Source organism: Cataglyphis hispanica, chromosome 11, assembly GCF_021464435.1.
Source record: "Cataglyphis hispanica isolate Lineage 1 chromosome 11, ULB_Chis1_1.0, whole genome shotgun sequence".
Lineage (NCBI taxonomy): Eukaryota > Metazoa > Arthropoda > Insecta > Hymenoptera > Formicidae > Cataglyphis > Cataglyphis hispanica.
In genome coordinates this window covers 4204589-4232390 of record NC_065964.1, presented here as the reverse complement: position 1 = coordinate 4232390, position 27802 = coordinate 4204589, and the positions used below count along the sequence as shown (strand labels likewise).

Genomic DNA, 27802 nt, shown 5'->3' with positions numbered 1-27802 from the left:
ATTATTGTTTTTTTTTTTTTTTTTCACCGACGATTTCTCGAAAAAGCCTTCGGGTGCGAGTCCGTGACGAGCGGTCGGTCGTTGAAATGGGTGTATATATACCTATGGGAATGTATTCACGGATCCTCTCTTCGGTTGTTCAGCCAGTGGAACAGGGAGAAACTACCGGACACGACGCGCATCTTGGGTAACCCGGCGTTATGTCGTAATATCTTGCGCCGCGTTCGAATGTAGTCGAATGTGTATGAGGTGTATCATGAATCACGATATATCTAGCATTTAGGCTCTCTTGTGAGCTCGGCGAGATCATCGTGGGCGTATGGAGTATCAGAAAATCGCAGGCTAGAGGCAAGAAACGGGTTCGCTCGTGATATTCCTCGTTCATTAAAGTCACGAAATCCGTTAAATTTCGACAGCGTGTAAGTTGTTTTTTTTTTAGATAATACGAGTTATTTAAGAAGATGCAAAAAAATATATATAAACTGATGTAAATTTTAATCAAGTTTTCGAAAGTGGATTTAAATTACTTACGAAATAAACGAATAAATTATTTTGCATTTTGGGAAGAAAAATGTACTTCGATTCGAAAGAATCTCTACGAAATTTGCAAAATCAAAACTGAAAATTACAAATTTTTATTTAATTTCTTATATTTTGAATAATGTTTACGCTATATAAAATAAACACATATATGCGTGACAGTTATTTTAAGATATTGCTGCACAAGACATATTGATTCATACATATTTTCTAGATGCGATTTATCATTCGATTAATCTCTGACAACGATAAAAAAAAAAGTTGATGGCATTAAGATGGGGCAACCAATTATTGATAATGAAGGAATATTATTATTAAGAAAATATACTGTGTGTTATTTTTATCTTATTTTTAAATTTTTTTCAAAAAAAATTACGAATTATGTATCATTATATGTAGACTGTTTACAATGTTTACCTGATTGCTAGAGTTGTTTTGCACTTTAAAAAGTTTGAGAAAAATGCCCTCGACTTCTATCGCAGTACAATAAACTGTAATATAATAGTAATAAATCAATTACTATTTCCTGTTTGTGTCAGGCAATATTTTTAATGATTCGTGTATGATGTCGGTGTATTAAGGCGGTGTGTTTTATAGCTATGTCTTACCCATTAAAAGATCTGAAAGAGAAAAAGACAAAGAGAGAGAGAGAAAAAAAAGCGCAATGGATGATAAAGTTATGAAATTTTGTTCGTACAACTGAACCGCGATTATCTCCGTTATTATCTTTTGATTACGTTATGCAAAACCTGCATCGCTCTAACGGGCGCGTTACGCGCATTTATTATTGGTACATTCGAGTCAAGTAGGGAAAAGTTGAAGGAATTATCCTGAAAAGTACGTTGTTGTACTTTCAAAAATTAAGATTATCATTTAAGCGTCAATAGTTTTTAAATTAAAAAAAAAGAGAGAAAATTTTCAAAATTTGATTTGCTCGATTTATAAGTTTTTATTCTTAAAATATCTTCATGATATTTACAAATATTAATCAATTATAAAAGTTAGTAAAGTTAAACATTTTAATTATAAAAATTATATATAATTTTCTGATAAAATCCTCATTTATTTTTTTGAAAATACAATATTTCTTATTAAATATCTTGGAAATATTAAAAATCTCTAACTAGCCGATAGCTCGCTTTGCTATTCACGGTGATCCAGATTAATGTCTTGGCAGCATCCGAGGCGGACGCGCGTATCAGTGTCAGTAGTCGCGGACGATTCGACTTTATAGCTCCGTCGTCGCTGTCAATGTCCGGGGTGTTCTCCTGCTGCAGCAAACAGGATGACACGGGGACAGACCAACGGGAATCTCGGCGCGAGCAAAGACCGACGAACTGTCCGCCCGTTCGCTGTTTGCTCGTTGCAGGTTGCATAACGGTTCGCGCAGCATCCAGTATTGCAGTATTCGATGCCGGGAGAAAAAGGGACGCGCGGAAAGCGGAATCAACACTCGCATGCATAGGGTGTCTCACCGGACCGTCAACCATTATTGATATTGAATGTTGGATGAATTCGAATTTTCGAAAATAACGAAAAATTCATGATTCGCGCGACTCAACGTATATATTTCGATCTTAAATAAATTCGAAAATAAAAACACTGAACTGCTTATGAAAAAGTAACGTGAATAATAAAACTTTATTATATTTAATAAAACTTTATTATTTAGGCGATTTTAGAAAAAAATTTAATTTGCTAAAAACTTTACAATTCACCTTTTATTTCGAAAAATTTATCATTAACGGTTGATCTGATAGAGACATGACGCCCTGTATATGCATCGTTCAGCTTGTCGATTCTCATCGATCGCGCAAAGGGCGCTCTGCAAAAGAACTTCGAGTGTTCCATGTAGATATCCCGCCACGTAAAATTCTTCTTTTCTCCACTGGATTATTATTATTATTGATTCTTTCCGCGAGAGAGTAGAAAAATAATTAATCATAGAATGCGTAAGCAGCTTCATCCTTTGCGCGAGGCGCAATGGTGAAAGTCCGCATGAAGCCTTAGTAGAAAATCTGTCTATACATTATTAATATTTGACTTGACCCAATAAACGTAGTGGATAATCATATGCGTCGCTTCCTTCGCGCGATAACTGACCAGCCATCGTGTACACTCGGTTTTGCAATTTTCGCGTCTATACTGTAAGACAACGTACAAAATTAGTAAAGCTCCACACGTCGTAAACGATTTGTTGCCGTAGACTTGCTTACCTTGATGAGCTCAAAATCATGTTTGCGCGCACATTAATTTAACAGAGACCGTGATGATACAAGATCATCGCCGAATACGAATTTGACGATCAGATTGCAAATCAATCAGATAATACACGTTCGTGCTATTCTTGAGTGAATAATCATTTAATTTAATATGACACAGTAATATTGAAAAATAAATTATATTTTTTAAAAATATTATATCTTAAATATAAATGAATATTTATAAAATTAAAAATCTTACGCCTTGTGTGTGTTTACTCAAACGGTTAACTCTCGCGCATCATGATGTTATAGAATTTTCTTATGCTGTCAGACAACCGCGCTATCGTCTTCACTAATATCAGTCATTTGCTTAAATCAAGAAATTGCACGCTACGAAGTAACCTGTTAAATTTATTATAATTCACCGACCCAGCCAACTAGAACTTTGGCGACAGTTCGTTAACGTGGGAAACTTTACCTTGCAACCGTGACCGAACGCGGAGATTCACAAGAGATATTTTTTTAAAGAAACAAGCAAAATAATAGCTATTGTTCCCCAAATTTTACAGTTCTTATAATCATATGCATACGATATTAATTTTCCGATTAATCAAAAGAATTAATTAAGATTATTGATAACGCGTTGCTTCCATCACATTTTTATGGTATAAAAACGAAATAATAAATAAGAGCAGTGTTTATAGGAATTTATTTGCGAGGGATTAAAGTTGGGATGTAAGAGATATTTATGATCATTAGGATTCTATCTGAAGCGATAGCTAGCTTGACTTTTGGTCGAACGGTACCACACAGAGACACGCGGCGGCTTTTCTCTCTGTCTCTTCCTTTCTTCCGATCTTCTTCACGCGTATGTTATACTCTTTGAACCTTCTTTAAAATCCCGCTGAAGTCTCTAAGGTGGGTTGTCTTCAAGATTCGATTTGTTCAACCGCAAACGACTTCCTTTACAAAAGTAGCGTCGTTGCTTCTTCTTCCAGCAACGTTGCGAAGCGATGCGAGGTGTTTGTCTCTGCTTTCAATTAATCTCACCTTGAGGTACGTTGAACCATCCGCGAAGTAGATGTTGCCTGTACTTGGTCGCGATACGCGTTGTAGGTCGTAGCTAATATTCGTCGACGAGATTAACGACACCTCTGGGAAGTGGAAGTCATTTTACGCTCGCGTGATTTATTATCTCGTATATCATTGTGGAAACCGAAGATCTCGTCATTTTTTGTATACTTTTTGTTATTATATTACAAGGATGATTATAGATATAATTTTTGAAATTAATTTATGTATGAGCACGTTCTTATTACGCCATTAGTATGCGGTAATAAAATGTCTCTCTCACTTTATCTTCGTCTATCTTTTTTATAAAAATATTTACAACGATGACATATTGGATAAAATCTCTGATGTTTTTCTGAGCCACGGTATATCGCGGCAAGGAAATATAAAAAAAAATTTATATTTCGAAATTAATTTATCGATTTTTAAACAAAAACACATGTCCAACACATGTACAAACGTGACAATCAAGCAGCGCGTGCCTTGCATAACTGACATAAATATCGGTTTTCCTTCAATTAATGCCGTCATGGACGAATCCGTTAGATGCGGAAAAACGTGCAATAGGAATTTCTGTCGGCATTCAATTTTCATTAGACGCAATTGAATTCGTATCATTCTGCTCTCTGAAGGGGCTTACAAAACGGGAAAGAGAAAGGACACGAGTAAAATCACTGTGGCGCGAAGGATGATCATTAAAAAATTATACGCGTCGTACGCGTTAATAAATACTTGTTGATTGATCGAAAACACTTTATAAAAGCTTCCCCCGCGTCTGCAGAATGCGATCGATCATTACAAGCGTGTATTAGAAATTTTAGTTGACGGAACTGTGACATTTGCAAAATAGTATATGCTATATTCGAAACAGAACATGACGAGGGAAATTTTTCAAGGAAACACGTTAAACTTTTCATTGGTTATTCGCGCGTGAAATGTCGAGGTTAACGCCCTTCAGACATTTTCGATGAGAATTAAAGTGAAATATAAGTCGTTACATTCTTGATAATTATAATTCTAGGAAGATTATGGAAATTTGAAGCCGACAAAGATTTTTTTAGAGGGCAGAAATACTCTTATCATTAATATATTTTATTATTAATATATTACTTTTTATATTTTTATATAGCTGTAATAATTATTTTTATTACATTTTATGTTAAAATATATACAATAATGTTATTTTTTAGTAATTTTTTTTTTTCATAAAAAATTAGTCATAAAATTAAAATATAACGCATAATTTAAAAAAAGAATTAAGAATTGCTTTAATATGTCGAAAATTGTCGCTTATGAAGATCTTTTACGAAACACCGGCTTTCCAAATCCACTTATATGCAACAATAACTAACAGATTACCTGTGCGATTTAAAAATTGGCTTTATAAGAGCGAATAAAAGGATCTTGGCTTATAGAAGGATAAGAAGGAAAAAAAAGTGTCGTAACGAATCGGAGGATGACGACTCGCGACCTCCATAACGCTCGACGGTCTGCGTCCTTGGCTTCGCCAAGTTGATGATATAACAATCAACGCTCTATGTTGCTGCGAAATCTCGATAATTCGCGTGGCACGTGCGATCACCCCGTTGTAAAAAATCAAAAGGAAGTTGTGTTCTTTCAACATCCTCCATCAGAAAAGAAATGAAATCGACACAGAAATTGCTTTCGGTGAGAAATTATAAATTTACTACGAGAGGATAATATGATGAATCAGGATGACATAACAAAAATGAAGTCCTTAATAAATATATCAATGTCGCGTTGCTTAAAAGAGTCTTTTTTTAAAATACATAACATATAATTTATATATGCAATAACATAAAAATATAGCTTATTATTACATAAATTTTCCTCCTACGTAATCTTTCTTTTATTAAAAAGTTTCTAAGCCATATATATATATATATATATATATATATATATATATATATATATATAATAAAAATTTATTGTAACATTGCAATGTTACGTCTATTTTGTAAAAGACTCATTTTAAAATTGCCCAATGCCGATTTCGATCGATTACGGAATATGTATATAGTTTTTTTATTCTTCAAAAAAATTGACATGTGCTGATGAGAATCGATATATGGGCAATGTATAACTTGGAACGATGCACGTGAAACATTTATCAATATCAATGAGAAAGAAAGAGAGAGAGAGAGAGAGAGAGAGATACCGTCATTTATTTTCTAAATATCTATTTCGTGGACGCGGAAGATAATTTATTATTGCTTGCTCGCACCGATATTCTTACACGCCGGAAACCTGCAGCTGAATTAATACACAGCTGAGAGATGATGGACGGGCACTTAGAGAAACGCCATTTGTCATCCAGCTTATCGGACTTGTTCCCGCAAGGGGAAAATTATAAATGCATTTTCATTGCGCGCCGCGCCATTGTTGTATCGTAAATCGAGGCCGCATTAAATCACGAGGATTCAGAAAAGAAAGGATGGAAAGTTGTGCCGCTGTGGCAGGATCGTGTTCCTGTGATCGTGGCAGGTCGTTTGCTTGTCTCGTTGCAATCGTCATGCGATGCGAGATTGTACTTTAGAAAAAAATGCGGTGAAAACATCTGCGATGTCGAATGCACATCTCGATATGGACGAACATAAAGATTAAATGGATAACATTAATGGAAAAAGGACAGATAAAAGAGACAGTAAATGCGTGTGCGAGATTTTTATATGCGATCATATGATAAATACATATTATGAAATATTTAAAGAGTATTAATGGTTGTAAAATTTTTTTAACAACGTATTATATAATCTTCAATCATGTTTTTATGATTTTTTTGTGATTTTCGTTATTTGAGTTATTAAATGCATTTAATGAAGGGGATGAAGTTCAATCTGTGAAAATTACCAAACATAATTCGCGGAATCATAAAAGCGTAAATAATTAGAAAATCGTGCACAATTAAACGCTCTCGAATGTTTTGCCGTTCACAAATATTTTTCAACAATCTGATGAAGACGTGAAAGGAGATTACGCAAAATACACGGAAACAATAATATCGAGAAATAGTATCGAGAGAAAAACACACGGCTTTTATTCGCTTAATCTCACGATTGTTATAAGCGATTTATCACCGCGTTTTATTAGAATTTTACAATTTTGTTGAAATCACAATCCGGGCGAATATTTTCTCAAAAAGAACGATTGATCGAGAAGAAATAAAGCAAATGCAAAGTTTGAAAGAGAATGATCGTAGAATCGATTGACACGCGAAAGGAAAAATACGAATCCCAACGCGGGTGAGAGCGATCTGCGATTCTTCGCGTACCTCTTTCTTTTGTTCTGGAAAATACACGTCTCATATTACATGTACGGGTAACGATTTTACGAGGCTACCAAGTAAAACCGAATCGTGCTTAATATCGGGGTCGCAGAGGAAGTTCCACTAATTTGCGATTCGTCGCGTCACCGTCACGCAAACTCGCGATACATAATATTTCTCATTTTTTAACAAAAAAAGAAAAAACATTTCCTACTTGTTAAAGATGTCCCCTTACTTGACAAGCATAAAATGACAGCGCATTTGTCTATATTCAATTTCAGACTAATAAGTACGCAGTCATTTATAAGCTCGATATTTTTTCTTTTATTTCAATAATTTATAATATCACATAATTCGCATATCACGAATATATATAAAATATACTTGAACTTGTCGTTTTGGAAGGGAGAGAGAAAAATTCAATTGCAACTATAATTAAATCCGTCAAATTTAACGCGCGGCGATCCAGCTTCATAAGGCGGGAAGTACTTCTCTGCAGCCTACAATTTTTCTCTTATGTAACGTAGACCGGAGTTTCTGCTCGGTGTAGCGTGCACGCACAGCAGGCCGCCTCCAGGGAGCAAAACTGACAGACGGAGGAGGCATTGTCTCTCGGGTGCGTTCGGTAAACTTATCCTCTTTGTTTGCCGTAAAGCCAGGAAAGACCGGAATCCGGGACGGCTCCCCGAATCTCCTTCTCTCTGACAAAGCACGTGACACTCTACTAACTTCGATAATGATCGTTAACCTTTCGCTGACGATTGTTACACACAACTGTGGTTATTATTACGAAGAGGACAATTCTCTTTCTTACTTTGTGCGAGTAAATTAAGTTGATTTATTTATCACATTTAGTTTGTTTTTTTTTTTTTATTTTACAATTGACATATAAAAGATTTTAAATGTGTAATTATATATTTTCCAATTTTGTTATAAATTTAATTAGTTAAAAACGTCTTTCTGACATGAGTTTTTAAATATTTGTATAAAAAAATATTAAAAGTCGCAATTTAATATAACTTATGTAATGCGTCCCAATTTATAGAAATGTCAAACATGTAAAGTGAAATTTGCTTTAATTTAATTCCGCTTAGTTTGCACAAGAGAGATAATAACCAGCGCAATATGTGCATCCGCGCAAAAGTGTAACTGCAACGTTGCAAAAAAACGCGGTACGTGACATTTAATCTTTTTTCGAGCAAACTATTTTTCAAACATAAGCGTCAGAGTGTGTTATCTCTTTCTAAAAACGTCCTATTACATAAGATTAGCTTATGTATATAGATTTTATTTTATTTATTCTTATATACAGATACGATATTGATTTTTATCTTTGATCTTTATTTTTATAAAATCTCAGATGAATTAAAAATAGTTATTTAGAAAAATACTTTTAGAGTTCAAATGCTATGAGACCTAAAAGAATTATATTATCCTTGTTTAGAGAAAAGTGTCAAGGGAAAATGCAGGAAAAATCGGAGCTAAGCAATTGCCTTGCAACATCATAATTATCGCGTTTATTATTCATCTCGCGTATTGTTATTTTTTTTTATACTGACGCTGAGAATCATACAAGCTCGCTCAACGAAAATGACATCATATTCTCCGGACGAGCCAGTTCTCATTGAATCTAATACCGGTTTCCTCGAGTCGACCGGAGAACCTTCGCCGATTCGTTTGACACGTCGGGTTAGGTCGTAACTTTAAGAGAACGAACACAATACATAGTCACACACGTGTTTCAGTTCTTTTCTTTTCTCTTTCTCTTTTCTTTTTTCTCTTTTTCTAATTTTAATAGTCGACGAGCGACGCGCGCCGCTTTCCGAGACACCTGGTAAAAAAACGCCCTATGTAGGTTCACGCGGTTCCATAATTAGCTTTGTAATTATTATGAATTAGTCTCGTAAAAACGCGAATTAAACGCCGAGCAAAATACGGCTTCGCGTGGCATGGAAGCGGTTTTACAGATTCGGGATTAGTTCTTTGCGGGATTAATTTACTTTACGACGAGATTGCATTTTAATCACGTAACTCGGAAATTATGTATTTTGCGATGCAGTAATCCGGAAATAAATATAAGTTTAGTTGCTCGGTAAAATAAGAGTAATCTCGGTCTTCTCTTTGAATCAATCCTTCCTTTTAAAAAAATGTCACAATTTCCCAATCATTAATTAAAGTCACATATGTTGCAAATAAGTCTCAAAATTTTGTTAAATTAAAATTTGTACAAAATTAAGTGAATAGCATAACTTTATGCCATGATGAGTAAAATCAAGTAAATTCTCTGAATATATAATTGTTAATTAAAAAAAAAATACTGATAAATCCTTTTTTTTCTTTCCACGGGAAGAGGGATGGGGGGGGGGACGCGGTAAGGACCTTCACCTCTCATCCCGAAATAACTGTACACCTGTAGAAAGTTAGGGAATGGATTACAGAAGCGCACACATACACACAACTGTCGTCGTAATCTGTCGCAGTTCGATTATGTGTTGGGACGGGAATAAATTCTGATAACGCGCTAATAACGGCACGGTAATAAATACGAAGCATGTAACTGATGGAGAGAAATTATTGCGCTCTCAAAATTAATTGCGCACCGTCGAAATTAAAGAATGATTCTCGCAACCACGTTTGTCCACTTTCGATATATGTTTTATTTTCGAGGCGAGTCCCTTTATTGCTCATTTTATTAATTTTTATTATATTTTTATGAAATTATTTTTAATATCCTTTTTCTTTAAACTATTAAATATGTATGTATATATTTCATTGTCAGTTATTAAGTAATCTTTATTAATTTATTTATTTATTAAGTAATCTAAATTATTTGCTTAATATTTAAAACGCGCTATTGTATATAAGAAAAGGTTTAATATAAAGAAATTTTCTCTCCTTGCTCTATATTGTTTCGAGTAATACCAAACACGTTGGTAAAACTAATAATTTTTCATTAAACGCCATTGTTAATTAACGCGACATTTTGTTGACGATGTAGAAATAGACACCCAACAGTGAGAAAGAAATCGCGGCGCACAATGGAAGAGACGCGATGAGAGTTCTAATGAAATTGCCGGAGCGGAAACGCAACAGAAAACGTCATTAATGTCGGCGCAGCGAACAATTATTGTTGTTTATGAATTATAAATTATTAATTATTACAGCTATCTTTGATCGCACGGGATTCATTACCTATTCCTTAATTAGAAAACAGGATTTTTGCATTCTGAATTCACATTAGCAATAATATAAAACGTATAAAAAAATAATATCGAACTTGATTTGAATAATTTAAAGAGGATATCTCTTTGTATCGAAAAGAAATAGACGTTGATATCTCCACATTATAAGCAAACAGAGATGGAAAGCATTTGTCTTTCGCGAATTATGAATATTAAGTTTGGAAATAAATAATAAAATTTTATTTCTCATCTAAAAATATAATCAAAAATGTTTTTAATGAAATTTTTATTTTGTGTCTTTTGCAATAGGATATTTAATATTGATGGTTATAAGGTTGTGAAAGAAGCTTAATTAAAGTTGTGAAAGCTTAATCAAATTTTTGCTAGGGCGAAATCGAAATTTCAAAATTAGTAGAGAGGACAATTTGCAAAATCTGGCAATTTATATATTACGGGATCAAGATTATTAGTCACACAATATTATTTTGAAATCTTATTGTCCACCGGATCAAACGGATTGTTAGTTTTGAACATGAAATCGATGCGTACAAAATTGACGAGGGATCAATGTAATATATATCTCTTGGACGGATGTGCGTGCGAAGAATGGCAGAAGTGCGTAAAAGAAAAAGAAAGGATTGCTTACGTAAGAAATCGGTCGGTCGCTTTCGTTTGTTTTTAAGCACACGCACTTAATAGTTATTCGCTGCGGAAACGAATCTGCCTGGAAATTCAATTTTTATCATTTAGCTGAATCGAGAAACTACAGAAAACACATCTCGTATAACGAGAGCAACGTCGATAAAGATCTTCATACATGCGATCTACGTGGTCGAAATGAGTCTGACTCTTTTTTCACAGAAATGCGCTCGGTGAAGTACCCGATCTTCTTTCGCATGACGATATTTTATGTCTCACATTTAATTTATTTTTCTATAAAAATTTCTACGAGAAATTATAACAATAATATTTAATTACATATAACAATATTTATTTTATTTTGGTTATAAATTTCAATATTTAAAAAATTATAAAAATATTGCAAAATTTAAGAAAAAATATATTGAATAATACACGTACTTTCAAGATGAAAAGTTTATTGACAAAATCTAGCATGCGAATCTATAATATTTACACGTGTTCTTTTTTCCGGCTCGTTCAGCTTGCATAACAGATTTTTGCTTATAATTCCGCATGGGAAATTCGACTGCGGTCGACAGTAAATCAACACAATCGAGAGTAAACTTTATTTTTCTTTTTTTGACTCGGTAACCCAGTGATGCGTGACCTTTCTCACACGCGGCGCACGATTTAGCCTCCGGTACGCATTATCGTAGAAACTGCCGCGAACATTGGATAAGATCGTTGAGTGCGTCGGATGCGATTTGCGCGTCCGGTGCGGAGAGGTACGCGTATTTTATTACCCGCACCTCTCCCGCGTTTCGCCCCCGCGGCTAATCATGGCATATCGAACGCCGTCAAGATGAAAGCCTGTTAACCTGATTAACATAGAAAGGGAGATTTGCATGCGTACAATGTGACTTGCGAGAAATAACTCGGACAGATATCATCTTTTACAATGTACTAACTCACTAGGTCAAGATTTTACTTATTTTTAATCTCTTCCCCCATGGCAATGCTACATTTTTGAATAAAGTATGTGACGCATCACGTTAGATTTTGATATCGTTTTCAAGTGACTTGATGATCAAAATAAAGCTATATATTTAATATAATAGCAATATTAATAAATTAATTTTATGAAATTAAATTATATTTTAAATTATATTTTTAACAAATATATTACATTCTTAATAATTATATTTTATTTTTCGAATCTAAAACAAGTGATATTTTTTGCCGATTTATTTTTAGAGCAATTATTTTAATTATTTATTTATTTTCATACACAAGTATAGAAAAATCGAAACATATTCCACAATGGATTCACACGAGGAAGCTCGACGTCGATCGAGTGAGCATTATGTTGCGATCGAGATGCGAGAGCGTGGGTGCATCGCACGTATAAACGTGACGGGAAGAAGGGGCCTCTCGATTATCGAAGTGAAAGTCGCGGATCGTTGCGGTGAGGCATTCAGTCGCGCCGCGATCGTCGTACCGAGCGTTTCGCGTTATATCTTATTTCAAGATTAGCCTTGAACGTTTGACAGCCAGTGTACTATTTAGGGGAAACCTTTGAAACGGTGCGATGTGTTACGTGCTTGTGATACTCTCGGATTTAAAGTGCTCTGACTGCATCGGACGTTCGATAGGTGCGATCTTAAATCGAATATCGGTGGATTATCGATAGCTTTAATAGAGATTGTCCCACTGAATTAGAATTCAAAATTATTGCTAATATTTTGGGAATAGTTTATCAAAATTTTTCTTTAACAAAAATATTAAGATATTCATTAAATTATAAATTTAATCGATGATTAAAATCAAGGAGGCAAGACAATTTAGAGAGAGGAAAAGATTTTTTCTTTCTTAATCAAGTTTTAATTAGATGTATGAGTAGACAAAAAATTGTATATTTCTGATAAAATAATTTTAGATTTCAATATCAAGGAGACCAAATATATCGAATTCTATCTCCTTATCGAAATCAATATTTTTCTATGAAAAATTATTACAATAATTTTTAACTATATGTAATAATATTTAACTTATAAATTTTGATTATAAATTTTCATGACTAAAAAAAAATTATAAAAATAACAAAATTTTCAAATAGCAAAGATTTTTTTTTGTCAAATAAATTTTAATAACGCATTTGAAAAATGAAAATAATTGTATTTTTTTGTAAAATAATTTTAAATTTTAAATTAAAGGGAGAGAGATATTACAAGATTGCACATATTTCCCTCTATAAGAATTGTAATAATAATCTCTCTCAAACTACGTGTAGATAACAACATAAACTACATAACGATGTATACAAGCGCCATGTTCGTTCGGTCGCTAAAAAATCATAACAGTAATCTCTAACTATGTATGTAATAACACTTTATCGGACTTGGAGTGAAGAAATCGGGCATTACTCGCGACCGAGGTTTTCTTCCGCAAATTATAGATCGTGGACATTCGTCGCCGATGGCGAAGGGAGTTTGAGTCGCTCGGTTCGAAAAACAGTTATCCCGCATGCCGGTCATTGATTTCATCGCGCCGGACGGCTGTTCGTCGTTACGAATTCGAAATTACTCGTCGATTGTCGGCGAGTGTGCGAACGCAGGATTTCGTAATCGCGAATAGTAGTAACAGATAAGCGAGTGGTAGGACCGGTCACACACCGGCGAGTAGTCATTCTCTCCGTTATCGCCAAGTGATTTTATTATCATCGCTCGCGTTTAACATTAGGAGACAATTTTGCCTTTTCAAAAATCAAATGGAATCTTGGCGATAAAACGAGACTGAGATAAATAAATTTGCGATAAATAAATTTGATACAATGAGAGATATGTGTCTTACAGATTGACGGATAAATTGAACGAATCGCAGAGAAACTATAATTTTCTCTTACATGATAATAGAAATTAATTATAAAATTGTTGAAGGGAAATACGACTACGTAAAAGAATGAATAAAGACTTAACCGGCTGAATCGAGTTTGTCTGTAAAAGCCGTTCTGGGATATTACTCCTTCGTGAAAGGCTTAACCTCGGGCTCTCGTGTACACGCGATAACGGAAATATTACCCGGCTAAAGCTTGAATACGTATTCGCATAAATTTGTGCTTGTGTTCGTGCGAATCTATCAAAGTTGCGTCGGACAAATGATTAATTAGACCTCTCCGAGCGGCTGAGTTGATTAAGGCAAGGAAAGATACTCAGATAAAATCTCTGAAAAAGAGTAAAAATCTCGTTATATTAGATAAAGTTCTATAGGTCGAGATGAAGATAGATATTGAGAATATTTAAAAATTGCATACAAATGTGTAAAGTAGACTTTTTTGTATCCCCTTTTATTATTAAATTAATTTTGGAAAATCCTTCAAATTATGAGAGCCTTTCTTCGTCATTAAATAATAATAAATTTGAAGGAAAAATTTAAAATAAATAAGAGTTTAAATTAAAAATATATTATTTGTATCTTCTTTTATTTTATATACACATTAAATTATAGTTTACATTTAACTACATAAATCCAGGTTCTGATTTCAAAGAACGACTCGTGGGATGCTCGATGGGAGAAATATTGACGCTTCGTAGAGAACCACAAATCGATACATACGCGAGACCCGTTCTCCACGTCCTGTATGCGCTTCGGTCTACCATGCGTGAAGGCTTTGGTCGTCTGGCTTACGGTACATTGTAATTATGTTATATAGGCCCCATTGCCCCAGCTCCGTGGGTGTGCGGGAGATTATTGTACCGAAAAATCTCATCGTCTCGCGAAATAATCTTCCAGAATTATATTCTCCTTTGACGCTTTAGTACTTTTTTGCCGAATGTTCCGTTAATCCGGAATAGATTGCAGGATCCAGCAGAGTCTAAGAATGACATTTTATATCGAGTTATTTTTAGTCCGTTTTTTTTTTTTTTTTTTGGAATTGAAATAAGATTAGATGTAATTACTTTGAAATTAAAATTTAAAGAAATATTTTGAAATATTATTGGATTTACGATAAATTTTCTCTCCTCTCCTTTTGCTGTGAAATGCTGTGAATGTAATATATAAAAAATTTATTTTTTCACCTAGCCTGAAATTTTATACTACGTGTTGAAATTTTAACTGTAATTTTTTTTTTTTATGATACATAATCTCAATTTTTTAACAATAAATCTAAAATGGTATAATATGCAAAAATATTTTTTAGGAGTTTGTAATCGATCAAAACTTTTTACCAATAATTTCTCTTATAATTATTTTCCACCATTTTAATATGTAATTCATATATTAGGACAATTTTTTGCACACAAAACTTGCAGCGGATTAGAAATGCTGCAGCGAATCCTTTGATCGTACATACTTATTAATCGTTCCAATCTGCGCCGTATACAGCGACTGACCGCACATAGCGCGCTCGTATACATCGTTAGATAACAGAACCGACGCGAAGGGAACGTGAAAGGTCTCTGGTTCACGGCGTGGCGACCGGTATCGCCTCGTAGCCGCGAGTGGGTTCTGGTTGCCAAGCAGCGGCTGCGGAGACGGCAATCCAGGTGGAGAGAGAGATCGTTCCTCGTTTCCTCGTTGCTCAACCACCTCGATTGCGGTCGTGTACGGTAATTACAGCGCCTGGTAATACACGCGCGACGTCTTATCCGCACCCGCATATCGTTACTTATTACGAGGCGCTCGCAGAGATTACAGGAGCCAAATCAACTCATACTTTTGAGACACTCTTTTTTAGCTTTGTATTTCTTGGAAATTGAGGCGCAAGAACGGGCTTTATAAATTTTTAATTCGCTTAGTAAATTGAAAAACTATTTACGTTATATATCTTGGGTTATATAATTATATTTTGTAATCGTTGCCTTATCTCGATTGTATAATTTAGTTCTCAGTTATTTTGTTTTAGATTTTGTCTTGGAATATTTAAAAAAATGAGAAAATAAAACGCTTATTAGTTAAAATAACTCGTTTATAGTCGTTGGAAATTAAATTCGTATTTTTTGAAATTAATACAATCTATTACATTTACTTTATTATCTGGAGTGAATATTATATAATAAAAATTATTTTATGTGTCTGTCTGTTCTCGAATGAAGAAAATTATGCGAGCGTGTAATTAGGTGAACATTACGTAACTAACTAAAATACTCGGCGTGCACGGCACATGATTTCCCAAGATGTAGAGCCGATTAATTGACTCACGTGCAACATTGAAAATGTGACATAGCAGTGACATTGGTCTAATTTATAGTGCTCAGATATAAAAGGAGAGAGACACTCATCATCGCTCGTATCACAATTGATATGCTGATGAATCGAGTTTATTCATAATTAAGCGCGTTAAACGTGAATCTTTATTATTATCTAACTTTCCAATCGATCTTTTGATTTGACATTTTCACAAGATTTAATTATCAGATTATTTTCTAATATTTTGAAAATATTTATGTCGCATTTAAATATTTGCAATGTGTTATTTAATCAAACTTTTACGATTAAAAAACTTACGAAAAAATTTTTTTTGTTTCAAATTTCAATCTCGAATACCCCATAATAATATTGAGAGGTCGAAAACGAGGCTCGATTTACGGTCCCTGGGCCGCAGGTCGTGGCTGATTGGTGGCTCACAATGCGCGATCCCGGTCGATGGCTTTTTTTTTTTTCCCTGTAAACGAGTTGTCTGTCGAATTGAGAAACGTGTCGACGACGACGGAAAACCCAAGTCGAAGATAAACTATCACTATCATCATCTCGTATACACACATATCGCGGCGAAATATTTAAAGTCGTATATATGCAAGCCGCATTAACAGCCATAACTTTAATCTCTGCGCGCTAGATTAGTCTATATGATAAAAAGATCAGTTCTTTTGAAATCCTGGGCTCGAAAAAAAAAAAACTTACTGGGTTTATCAAGTTGTGCAGCTTGATGTTTGTCAATTTTGGAAATCTCATCGCAAGATAAGAAAAACGAGTTGTAGTTATAATCAAATATATGAACAGCTTCCTCACTCATGTATTCTATTCTATAAGAGATATTTGAATATATTTATGATAATAATGATATTTATTATAATGAAATAATCCAATTTTTATTTTTATTTAACATATTTTATATTTTTATTTATTTTTATTTCTACGCTGTTAGAAAATGTTCTATTGTTCCAAATAAATCCCCAAAAGAAATCTGTTCCTCTTCGTTTATTTTTCGTATTTACTTTATTATAATTTCTGCTTCTTTTTTTATTTGAGAATTTTGAATGTATGTTTATATTGTGTTTATTTTAAGCTCAGAAAAACAAAGAAGTTAAAAGGAATAGATTTAGATAAACATACGAGTGTAGGATATACATACGGATAAGATTTCGCGACTCTTCGTAAACCGATACCTGATGAAACATATGATCGTGTATAAATGAAACCGAAAGGCTTCTCGTCACGGAAAGAACGGCAAAGAAGGAAAATCGTGCAATTTCGATATCAATCGCGGGAATCGCTCGTGTTTTCGATTTCACATGAATTTTATTATCTCGCGCTGACATTTCTCTCCCGTCCAGAAAGTAAACTCGCTGTCAAAATTGCGCCGCAATTCTTTCCGCGATATATATTTTTCATTTCGTAATTCTTGGAAATTAATTTTTTTCAGGACAAATCTAAAGAAGGGAAATCTTAAAGGCAATTTTCTTGCCATCCGAAGGACTAACGAATAGGCATGGCGAGACAACAGACCGTGGATCGAAACATTCCTCATTTGCGGGACATCTTCGGCTTCGGCAGCAAATGGGACGCACGTGGCCACGCCGAGGAGAAGGCACCTGGGCATGATAGCGCTGTTTCGGTGGGCTCCACGTCGGGCGAAGAGGAGAGCCCGAAGAACAGCAAGAAGAAGAAGTCGCGTCGCCGTGACAACAGCAAGACGCTGACGGAAAGCGACGTTAAACACCTGGAACGGCACCTGTCGATGAAGAAGACCATACGCAAAAAAATCATGCGTGATCTGCAGCAGGCTTTCGTCGAAGACCCGAACGAGTTTCGCGTGGACGACATACCGCCGGAACAGCTCAAGGCGGAGATCAATATCCAGAGTCTGAGCTTCGGCACGCCGTCCCAGAAGCAGGGACGCACGCGTGGCAACGCCGAGAGCACGTTCCTCGACATGTTGCGTGGTGGCGGTAAGAAATTTGTGTCTGTTATTTGAAATTAAATACATCAGAGAGGCTTTCTTATTTTTTGATATTTATATATTTTTAACGGTAAAACATTTAAGAAGACTAACAATTTTATTTTATTAATTTTTATTATATTTAGTTATTTCAAGATTTTAAAGATCTAATAAGTTTTTGAAATAATATAATATAATATAATTTATTTTCTAAAAGGATACATTATATAGAAAGTAAACACTGAGAATTTAAATATTATTAAAAAAATATATTTCTCTTTTTCATATATTTCTTTTTTCCATGAAATATTATAACAATTCACAAATCTGATATTCTGAAATATATTCTTTTCAAATATTAATTTTATAAATATTTGAAAAGTTTAATATTTTAAAAATATTATTTATGTTCACACAAACTAAAATCTTATATTAAATTTTATTTTTTACAAATCTTTTTTAATAATAATATGAAACTTTAATGTGTGTTTTAGGTTTGGAAAAAAATGGAACGGACGGCGACCGGGATTCGGGACACGGGGGATCACCGACCAGAGAGACGCCCAGCGCTCAGGACACGGACGATGAGTCCAGCTATGCGTACGAGGCGCCAGCCACAACGCCCACGAAGAAGAGTGGCAATTTCTGGAGACGCTTCACCATGAAGAATCGCAATAAGCGATAAATTCACAGATTTATCCAAGAGCAATCGACGCAAAGAGAGAGCGTACCAATACTTTATATTCTCCGTCATCTCGATAATTTTTACCAGCGTAGATAACGAAGCAGAGCTTGCAACTGTGATATACATAAAAACCAATTCATCTCCATCTCTCCCTCGTCCCTTTCCCTCCCGAGACGATTCTTCTTCGTCGAATTTTAAGAGGTTCCCGAAATTCAATCGCACAACGAGACCGAGGACCAATCGATGCTGTACAAATTTCGGATCTAAGCGCAAAAATTTTTATACGATACATCAAAAGAATATGCACACCTTTTGAATCAGCATTTTTATCATGTACTATCACGACATATCACGAGATGTAATCAATGCCGAGGTCGAAGAGAAGAGAGACACAGGTAATTTATACTTTTTTTAAATAAGAATAATTTAAGAATTTAGAAAATGTAAAAAAGGAGTATTATTTTCATTTTGAAAAAAAAATTTTTTTTATAATTAAATCCCTCGATTCTTCGTAGCTAAGTATCTTAGCAAAGGTATTGGAAGAAAAGCACTCTGCAAATACAAATTTTTTAGTTGCGGTTTTTTACTTTCTTATTTTTAATCTTCGAAGAGAAAGAGAGAAAGAAGGAGGAAATAAAGCATAGAAAAAAATGCAATCAGAACGAATGGATTTATGTGTAAGGAATTGTCCGAATAATTTTGCTGTACATATATACATATACTCTTTCTCGAAATCGGGGGAACTTCTTAAAACTCTCCGACTCGAAACGCGTAACGATCGATGTATCCGATAACATATGTAACTCCCATCTTTTAACACGTACTTAAAGAAAACGTAAAAGCAGACGGCAGCGACACGGATACGTGTAGTATTTAAGAGTTTAGCTAGTTTTATTTTTTTTTTTTTTTTAACATAAGAACGCGGAGCAGGCAATTGTAGATGATCGGTATTAAAAGAGGTATGTACGCATGCGTGCCGATTAGGTATTAGCTAGTCACCATTGTCAAAATGCATACCCGAGAAACCCGGTCGATTTTCTTACTAACAAAATTGTATTTGATATCGATTTTTTTTGTAACACACAAAACTCGAAAGTAAGATATTTTTTAGGTATTTTTTACCAGTTCGAAAAAATTTACAACTTTAAGATTTATTCGAAAAATACACACACTGTAAGGAACTTGGTAATTTATGTCGTTTAAGTGCAATATATTGCATTTTTCGTTACACACTTTAAGGTATATTGGTGTTTATCGAAATGCTATTGTTCCTACGTTTTTTTGAGATATTTTTCGCTAGTATTATAGACATTGTCATTCGCGAAAATGATACAATTTATACATTTGTATCAACTATTGTATTTCTCCCACATCCTTTATTATGATAATAATAATAATTTCTTTTAATATTAACTGCAACGTTATATATTATAAGCTTTAAATGTATCATATTCGAAGTCTACGTCGTATAAGAGCAGTAATATACTCGAATAAAAATCTCATAGATATTATGCTTGTTTTTAACATATCACTTCTTGCAAAAAAGTTTATTACAATATTGTATATCTCATAACAAATGTAATAGGTATCAAATAGATATTATTTAACCTTTAACTCTGACAAGCAGTGTAAATGTTTTAAAATTTCTTTACGATTAAACATCGCAATCTGATAGATCGGGTCTTGTCAGTTACAGGCAATGGAGATAAAAAAGGTATATATTTAGTTAAAGGATTATTTTATATATATAAAACAGTGCGATATAAAAATATTTCAAAAAATATTCATAAACATTTGCTTTTTCTTTTACACATAATCTTGAGATTTATTCGTTCATAAATTTTGGCGGACGTTTCTCCAGGAAAGCCGTCATTCCTTCTTTTCTGTCCGCCTGAAAAATTAACATTTTGATACATTAATAAATTTGTTTCTTCTGTATATAGACGATCATATAAATATATGTACAAATAGAAATCTTACCAGAGAGAAAGTACTATGAAACAGTTTCTTCTCAAATTGAAGTCCTTGTTGCAATGTTGTTTCATATGCTAAAATTAAATACAATATAAGTAAATATACACATTTTGCAGACTTAAATTACACAAATTGACTTGTTTAAATAATTTTTTAGATAACTTCTCAAATAATTTCTAATTACCGGCATTAACAGACTCTTTGGCTAGTAAAACGATTAATTGTGAGTGAGATGCGATTTTCTCGCCCAGCTTCACCGCTTCTCCGACCACTTTGTCAGCCGGAAAAACCTTACTGACCAAACCTAAACAGGTAGAATGAAATAAAATTTTTAAAGTCCTTAATTTATAAATATATATATATATTTTTTTCTAGTAAATTTTGGCGGACATTTAAATATATATATATATTTTTTTTTTCTCCATGCAAAATTCTGATTTTAGTAAATTTTTGATCCATTTTGAAACGTAAACTTACCGCTTCTCTCAGCTTCCTCCGCAGTCATCATATTGCCAGTAAGCACTAATTCCATGGCTTTACTTTTACCGATGGCTCTGGGTAGTCTCTGAGTACCACCCGCTCCGGGAATTGTACCGATTGCAATTTCCGGTTGGCCGAACTTGGCCTTGTCGCCGGCGTAAATAATATCGCACATCATCGCGAGCTCGTTACCGCCGCCCAACTGCGATCAAAAGCAAAGAATATGTCATCGTATGATTTATTATATTTATTTTAGCAATGTTTCGTGGAGGAAAGCTACATTACTTACAGCGTAACCATTTACAGCAGCAATTAAGGGCTTCTTGTTTTTGCAAATATTATTCCAGTTAGCTATAAAGTTCTCTTTTAGATTTGACGCGTATGATTTATCTTTCATTTCCTTGATGTCGGCACCTATAAAAATAAGATGTCCATATTTATCTATAATAATATCACAGGAATAATGTATACACAACATATATGGTTGTGATTAGGCAATACCTTAGATAATTAATAATTAAAGATATTACTATAAAAATTTATATAGATTAAAGTAGATCACGTATAATTCACGTTTAATATCTTACCTGCAGCGAATGCCTTTTCGCTTCCGGTAATGACGATGGCACCGATTGACAAATCTGTGTTGAAATGCTCCAAAGCGTGATTCATCTCATTTATCAATTCATCGCACAGAGCGTTTAATGCTTTTGGCCTATGCAAGGTGATAAGGCCCACGTTCTTCTTTTCACCCATGATCTCAGTCTTAATGCATTTATAATTATCAGTTTGACCTATAAAGACGATTTTAAAATAGATTATTTTAAGAAATAAAAAGATACAATTCCCAATGTATTATATTTTTAGAACAATTTTCGCGACAAGAAATTCTGTAAGAAATTATTTATCTGTGCGATTATTATGATAAATTAAGGATGAATATATATTAAATTAATATTTTGCACATGTGATATTTTTAAATCTTTTTATATTTCTGTTGTGAAAGTATTTACGGTGTATGTGCAAAAACAGTTTATTTATATTTAAATCCTCTGACTTTAGGGTTTATTTATATTTAAAATTATTAAACTTTAAATCTTCTGAAATCTACTCCATATACGGATTCCGATAGCTGTAGACTCTATAAATATCATTGCGCATGTTTTTTGATATATCAAAATACTTTGATAGACGTGTACACAATAGCGATCTTATATGACAGATAAGCAAATAGATAAATTACCATTAAATTACATCAATAGATCTGTACTAGTAAATGAAATTGTGAAAGAGTTCAGAGAGTTACATACGTATAGAGTAAATAACAATGTCTTTATAAGAAATTTATTTATGTGATTACAAATTCTCTAGCCAAAAAGCATGCAATGTTATTGAAATGATAGAATCTAATATTTAATATACATTAATATACATAATTAATATAATAAAATAAACTCGCTCTATATAAATTTCGCATATTTACAAATACTTAATACGCATTTAAAAATTATTTTAATTAATTATATTTAAATAAAATATAACGGGGGGAATGAAAAAACACTTTGCATTTGAATTATTTGCAAATGAACAATAAATAAATGCATTCATTTTTAATCGTTTATACAAATTACATAATAAATTGTGCGTGACGTTTCAAAAATCAACATCTTTTTCTAGAAATTTTTTCTAAAAATCAAAAGCCTTTTTGTAGCACTTAAACACATATATTCAAAGGCAGATAAGGGCACATTATATTACATATCTTACATAAGAACGGACGCTCAAGATTAATTAAAATTAGATGTTCTAGATATGTATATGTGTATGTGTATTATGTATTACTTTTTATTTCAATTATTAAGTTCCAAATTTTGTTTTAGAATACATAAGCATGGGTTTGAAGTGAGTTTTTATCATAATTTAAAGTAATATATATTTTGTGATGTAACAGGAATTAATGATTCTATTCATGCATATGGCATGTGATTAAATTTTCCTTTGAAAACCATATAATATAAAGAAGAAATTAAATAATCCGCATAAATTTAAATTTCATAAAAAGTCATTGCAAGCAATTTATATTAATATATGATCGATCGGTACAGTGCAAAAAAAAAAGAAAAAAAAAAATATACCGTCGAAAACAAGTTCTTGACCCGGCAACAATGAACGAATGACGTAGAAGCGAGTGATTATACTGGATTATACCGGGTGTCCGCGTGGTAAGGTCTCGATGTTAAGTGACGATGGCTAAAAAGAGAAAAAATCTGTATTCAGTATGTACTTACAGGAATAATACCTGACGACAGGTGTGACAAAATACTGTGGTTTTCGGGTTGCGTGCGATACGCGCGAGAAGAGAATCTGTGACACGCGGCTGGCGGACATGTTGACAGTTCAGATATTCGTAGATAAATGTCGACATCGAAACTGTTCCACGGATGATAACACGATCACTCCTGCCAACTCTCGCTACAGAAATGTTACTGATTTTCTCACGCACACGAAAAAATTCAAATCCGTTTTATATATTATTAAAAATTTTAGGCTATTCTTAAATATTAATTAAATATAAAACGTGACTCTAACGTAGAATTATTTATTTATTGATCAACTATTCAGTCAATTATTCAATTTACTGATCGATCGATCAATCGTTTTGTATTTTATTTTTAAAAACGTAGAATTTAAATTTAATATTATCTAATTTTTGTAAACATTTTTTATTTTTTTTTTTATTTAATAATCCGCTACTGTACATGTCATCTCTTTCTGTAATTGTTTCATTTTTAACAATTTATTCATATTATGTGGCATATGAATAAATACGAAATAAATGCAGATGTTTTAATTCTTATATTAAAACTAAAGTTTTCCAATTTTGATTCACAAATAATTTTTGATAATTAAAAGATAAGTAAAATTTATTTCATAATATTATCGGAAAAATTCATAGAACGCTCAAATATTATACATTTGCCTTATACTTCACACGATAAAAGATTATGTATCTAATCTCTCACAATTAGAATATTTTATAAATTAAAATAATTATTATTTTATTATAATTATTTGTGTGTATGTGCACATTGTACATGTATTGCATATTTTAATGCATGTAACAATTTTTGTAAAACAAGAGATCCAATAATAATAGATAATTTAGAGTATTTTTTTTTTTTTAATAGAGTTTTGCCTTCTCGCAAATTGATTAAATTGACCGATTTGCACGAATTTATAAGAAACGGCGCGAAAAACTGCAATTCCAAATCAGCGATCTGCGACCGTGATCGATGATGCATACGGTGACTAGACTGAAACATAAAGAGAAAAGAAAAAAAAGCGAGAATAGACGCTTTTCTGTCACGCGTTTACGCGGTGAAAGTATTTTGATTCGGAAGAGGGAGTTCACCTGCTGACAAGTAATAAAGCGGCAGACGGCACCTCGGCATTGAACGAACTTGAATTTACCGTCAGTTCACGGCCGTTCGTTCGAGCTTACCATTTCTATCGGCATCATGCGTGTGATTCTGCTGCTCACCTTCTTAGCGAACGCCAATCTCAATGGATACGCAGGTGAGAAAATTTATCTATTAAAAAAAACCATTTTTTTCTTTTTTTTTATATAAAAGATACATGTAATTATATTATCTACATATAAAAATATTTTGTATAAAACATTGCATTACTATATTTTTTTAATTATATTATTTTTAATTTTGTTGAATAAAATCGTTTTTTAAACGTAATATTTCAACATATATACATATATCGTAAATAAAATTTTGATGGGTTTTAATAACATTTTTATTTATATAATAAATATTTCAACTATAACAATATAATTTTGATTGTATATTTTTGAAGGATTTTTTAATCTGTGATTTAATTGTGATTGTAGAGGAAATTTGGCAGCAGGACCTGTCTAAAGACATGCAGATAGGTGCATCCACCGAAGGCTATGATCGCGTAGGATTGCGATGCGGTGCCGAAAAGATGACTGTGGAGCTCAGGACGACGGAGGATTTTTCAGGAGTGATCTACACTCAGGGTAATTTTTACTCCAGAGAACCGTCCTGCTTCCTCGATCCAGTTCGCGGTAGAAGCTTCACTATGAGCATCCCTTTGAACAAATGTGATACTGAAAGGGTAAGTAAAGGCACGTTAATCTTGTTGATTTCTTCTTGTTTATCTATCGTTTCAATCTATCATTCATCTTATTAGTAAGAGAAAATTTATTTGAAATTTATGATAAAGAATTCTTCAAGATGTAATATTTATTTTGGAGTAGAATTAATTTTATACAGCTTCTTTAATAGTTGATGTTTTCTCATTTACTTGTATACTTTTATGTGTGATATATAAAATGTGTATTATAATTTATATAATAAAAAGTCGGTGAAAGTAAGTACAATAATTTGTACATCACATTTTCGAATGTATATCATTTTATAATTAATTTCTCAGATTTCTCTCTCATTTTTATTCATGATCTTCAATAAATAATGGAACTGGAAAATATCAGCTTATAGCATTTTCCCAAAAATATCACGATATGAAAATAAATCAACAATATTATTTAAATGTATATTTGCTAAGATCAATAAAATTTCAGTTTTCTCTCTTAATAACAATTTTTCATTTTAACTTTATTCATTAATAAATAATGTTTCAGAATGAATAAATATTTAGTAGATGCCTATTTTTTTCACTTTTTTAAAATTTTAAAATTTTTAATTTTATCAGAATGGAGAGAAATACAGTAACGTCGTGGTCATCCAGCACGATGATGAACTATTGACTCCGGGTGATGCAGCTTTTACGTTGGAATGTGACTTCTCAAAACCGCGTGATCTCACGGTAACGGCGAATTTAAATGGAAACAAGAAAAGGTAATATAATTGCAAGCGCTATCTTGTTATTAATTCAACTCACTTTCGATATGAGAGTTTTGCGATTATCGCGTGTTTTCAATTATTCATGAGCTTAATAGAGATATAATTGATTTTCTCTGCAGTACGTGAGTGAATTATGTAAAGAATATCATCAGTCTAATTTATGAAAAAAGTTCCTGTTAAATATTTTAATAAAAATGTTTTATGACGCATAGTTTTTTTGGACACGGTATTATTCCTATTATAAAATGTGCAAAACTAAATTAAACGAAGGAACATATCCTGTAAGTCATTAAAATATTGCGATTTTATCGAGGCTTTTTTCAAATTTTTTTACAACTTTAACATTAGATATCTCAATCTATAATATTATATCCTAATTTTAAAAAATTGTTATATATTAAATTAATCTCTTGAAATTAATTAGAGGATAAAATTTTGCTTACTATTTTATTTATATCTAAAATTGATTATAGTTATTCAGTATTCAATGGCTTCATAATTGAATTATAATTTATCATATATTATCATTTTTTATAAAAAAAAAATTAATTTTTCAAAAAATTTCTTCGAGATGACAATTTTTTAAAATTTTATCTATAATAATAATTAATAATATCTATAATAATAAATAATAACAAATTTTATCTATAATAATAATACTAAACCTATTTTCAGATACACTAGATCGAGTATAGCTCTCGTCGACGCCGATCCGGGAAGAGACAGGAGGAAAAGGGCGGCGTATGTGGAAAGCTACGATGATGAAGTTGTTTTCATGCCGCAGAAAGCATATCGTAAGACAAATGACGAATTGTGAGATACCAGTATGTGCTAGCTGTAATAAAGGCTTAAATATATTTTTTGTTCTTTTCTTTCGCTATGAAACTTTCCTGGCTGATAATTGCCGTTCATAAATTTTTCATTGCCATTGTAAGTTTTCCATTGGCACAATCTGGTGGTCTCCCCGCAAATTTTATAGTTTCTTTTTTGACACTGAGCATGTTTAGCGAACGCAACAATTGTCGATAATAACAATAATTTAATATACCTATTAAATTAAATTCTCCTTTTTTTTAAAAGATTGATTATTTAATTCGCGTTTGCTGAATGTGATCATTGCCGCACAATAAAAACACTTGTTCGGATTGATTTCAGAATAAAAACAACCATTGGATAATGTTTGATAAATCATGCCAGCGAATGTCATCGATTTCGATGAGACAATTCAGCATTCTGCACTCTAGATATCGTTGCTGTTATTTATTATACTCTGTTTGTTTGAATAAATTATTTAATCCGTTCGAGGTTAAATGTCTCATTTCATAATCGTAATGCAATCGCGAATTGATTCTTAATTTGTATGCAACACAGGAATGTGTGCGATGCGTATATGTATTTATATGACTTTACGATTTATTTTTACTCCAATGATATGTTATGTAACGTGCGATAATTCCATGATAATCTCTAGCCTCTGCATGAAACAGCAATAACACGTGGAAATTTACGTCAAGTATCGTTTATATAATCGACATCCATCAATAATAAGCTTTATAGCAACTGTTACAGAATGTTTTAATACAAGCGGCTAAATTTATGATTTTCTATTGTTCTTAATTTATCATTGAACTTCTGAAACGACTATAGTCAACGGAATTGTAACGGAAGAATAATATGGCTATTCTGTTTAATACGTTCAATG

General features: G+C 32.8%; 3 protein-coding genes and 1 long non-coding RNA gene across 6 annotated transcripts in view; 2 read left to right on the top strand and 2 right to left on the bottom strand.

The window, feature by feature from the left end:
- LOC126853097 (uncharacterized) overlaps window positions 1-17695 on the top strand; it is a 33189-nt gene extending 15494 nt beyond the window's left edge. For both annotated transcript variants that reach the window (XM_050598540.1, XM_050598541.1), the window contains exon 9: window positions 17548-17695. The gene's annotated coding sequence lies outside the window, so the exon portion shown is untranslated. The remainder of the gene's footprint in view (window positions 1-17547) is intronic.
- On the bottom strand, window positions 14436-15276 carry LOC126853138 (uncharacterized). The gene is made up of 3 exons (XR_007687917.1): window positions 15131-15276; window positions 14861-14944; window positions 14436-14775 (listed from the first exon to the last, which is right to left on the bottom strand). It is a non-coding gene; the product is annotated as an uncharacterized LOC126853138 (long non-coding RNA).
- A 2863-nt stretch (window positions 17696-20558) lies between the features above and the next one.
- On the bottom strand, window positions 20559-23657 carry LOC126853118 (probable enoyl-CoA hydratase, mitochondrial). Its single transcript, XM_050598592.1, has 7 exons — window positions 23491-23657; window positions 21790-21996; window positions 21492-21616; window positions 21200-21404; window positions 20907-21026; window positions 20729-20796; window positions 20559-20639 (listed from the first exon to the last, which is right to left on the bottom strand). Exons 1-7 carry the CDS (start codon window positions 23588-23590, stop codon window positions 20574-20576), a joined length of 891 nt encoding a protein of 296 aa, XP_050454549.1. The 5' UTR covers window positions 23591-23657; the 3' UTR covers window positions 20559-20573.
- An 809-nt stretch (window positions 23658-24466) lies between these two features.
- On the top strand, window positions 24467-27426 carry LOC126853127 (uncharacterized). Of its 2 annotated transcripts, XM_050598613.1 has the most exons (5): window positions 24467-24778; window positions 25104-25351; window positions 25949-26094; window positions 26776-26894; window positions 27256-27426. In XM_050598613.1, exons 1-5 carry the CDS (start codon window positions 24721-24723, stop codon window positions 27258-27260), a joined length of 576 nt encoding a protein of 191 aa, XP_050454570.1. In that variant the 5' UTR covers window positions 24467-24720; the 3' UTR covers window positions 27261-27426. The 2 variants fall into 2 exon arrangements, with proteins under 2 accessions (XP_050454570.1, XP_050454569.1); XM_050598612.1 differs by lacking the exon at window positions 27256-27426 and having other exon boundaries at window positions 26776-26957.
- Window positions 27427-27802: the final 376 nt, after the last annotated feature.

Bases quoted from the DNA above. Each gene is read 5' to 3' on its own strand.
- LOC126853127 (XM_050598612.1), top strand. From the start codon at position 24,721: ATGCGTGTGATTCTGCTGCTCACCTTCTTAGCGAACGCCAATCTCAAT. The intron at 25,352-25,948 runs GTAAGTAAAGGC...TAATTTTATCAG, and splicing joins ACAAATGTGATACTGAAAGG to AATGGAGAGAAATACAGTAA. The intron at 26,095-26,775 runs GTAATATAATTG...ACCTATTTTCAG, and splicing joins TTAAATGGAAACAAGAAAAG to ATACACTAGATCGAGTATAG.
- LOC126853118 (XM_050598592.1), bottom strand. From the start codon at position 23,590: ATGTCCGCCAGCCGCGTGTCACAGATTCTCTTCTCGCGCGTATCGCAC. The intron at 21,617-21,789 runs GTAAGATATTAA...TTATTTTTATAG, and splicing joins CGAAAAGGCATTCGCTGCAG to GTGCCGACATCAAGGAAATG. The intron at 21,027-21,199 runs GTAAGTTTACGT...CTACCTGTTTAG, and splicing joins GGAGGAAGCTGAGAGAAGCG to GTTTGGTCAGTAAGGTTTTT.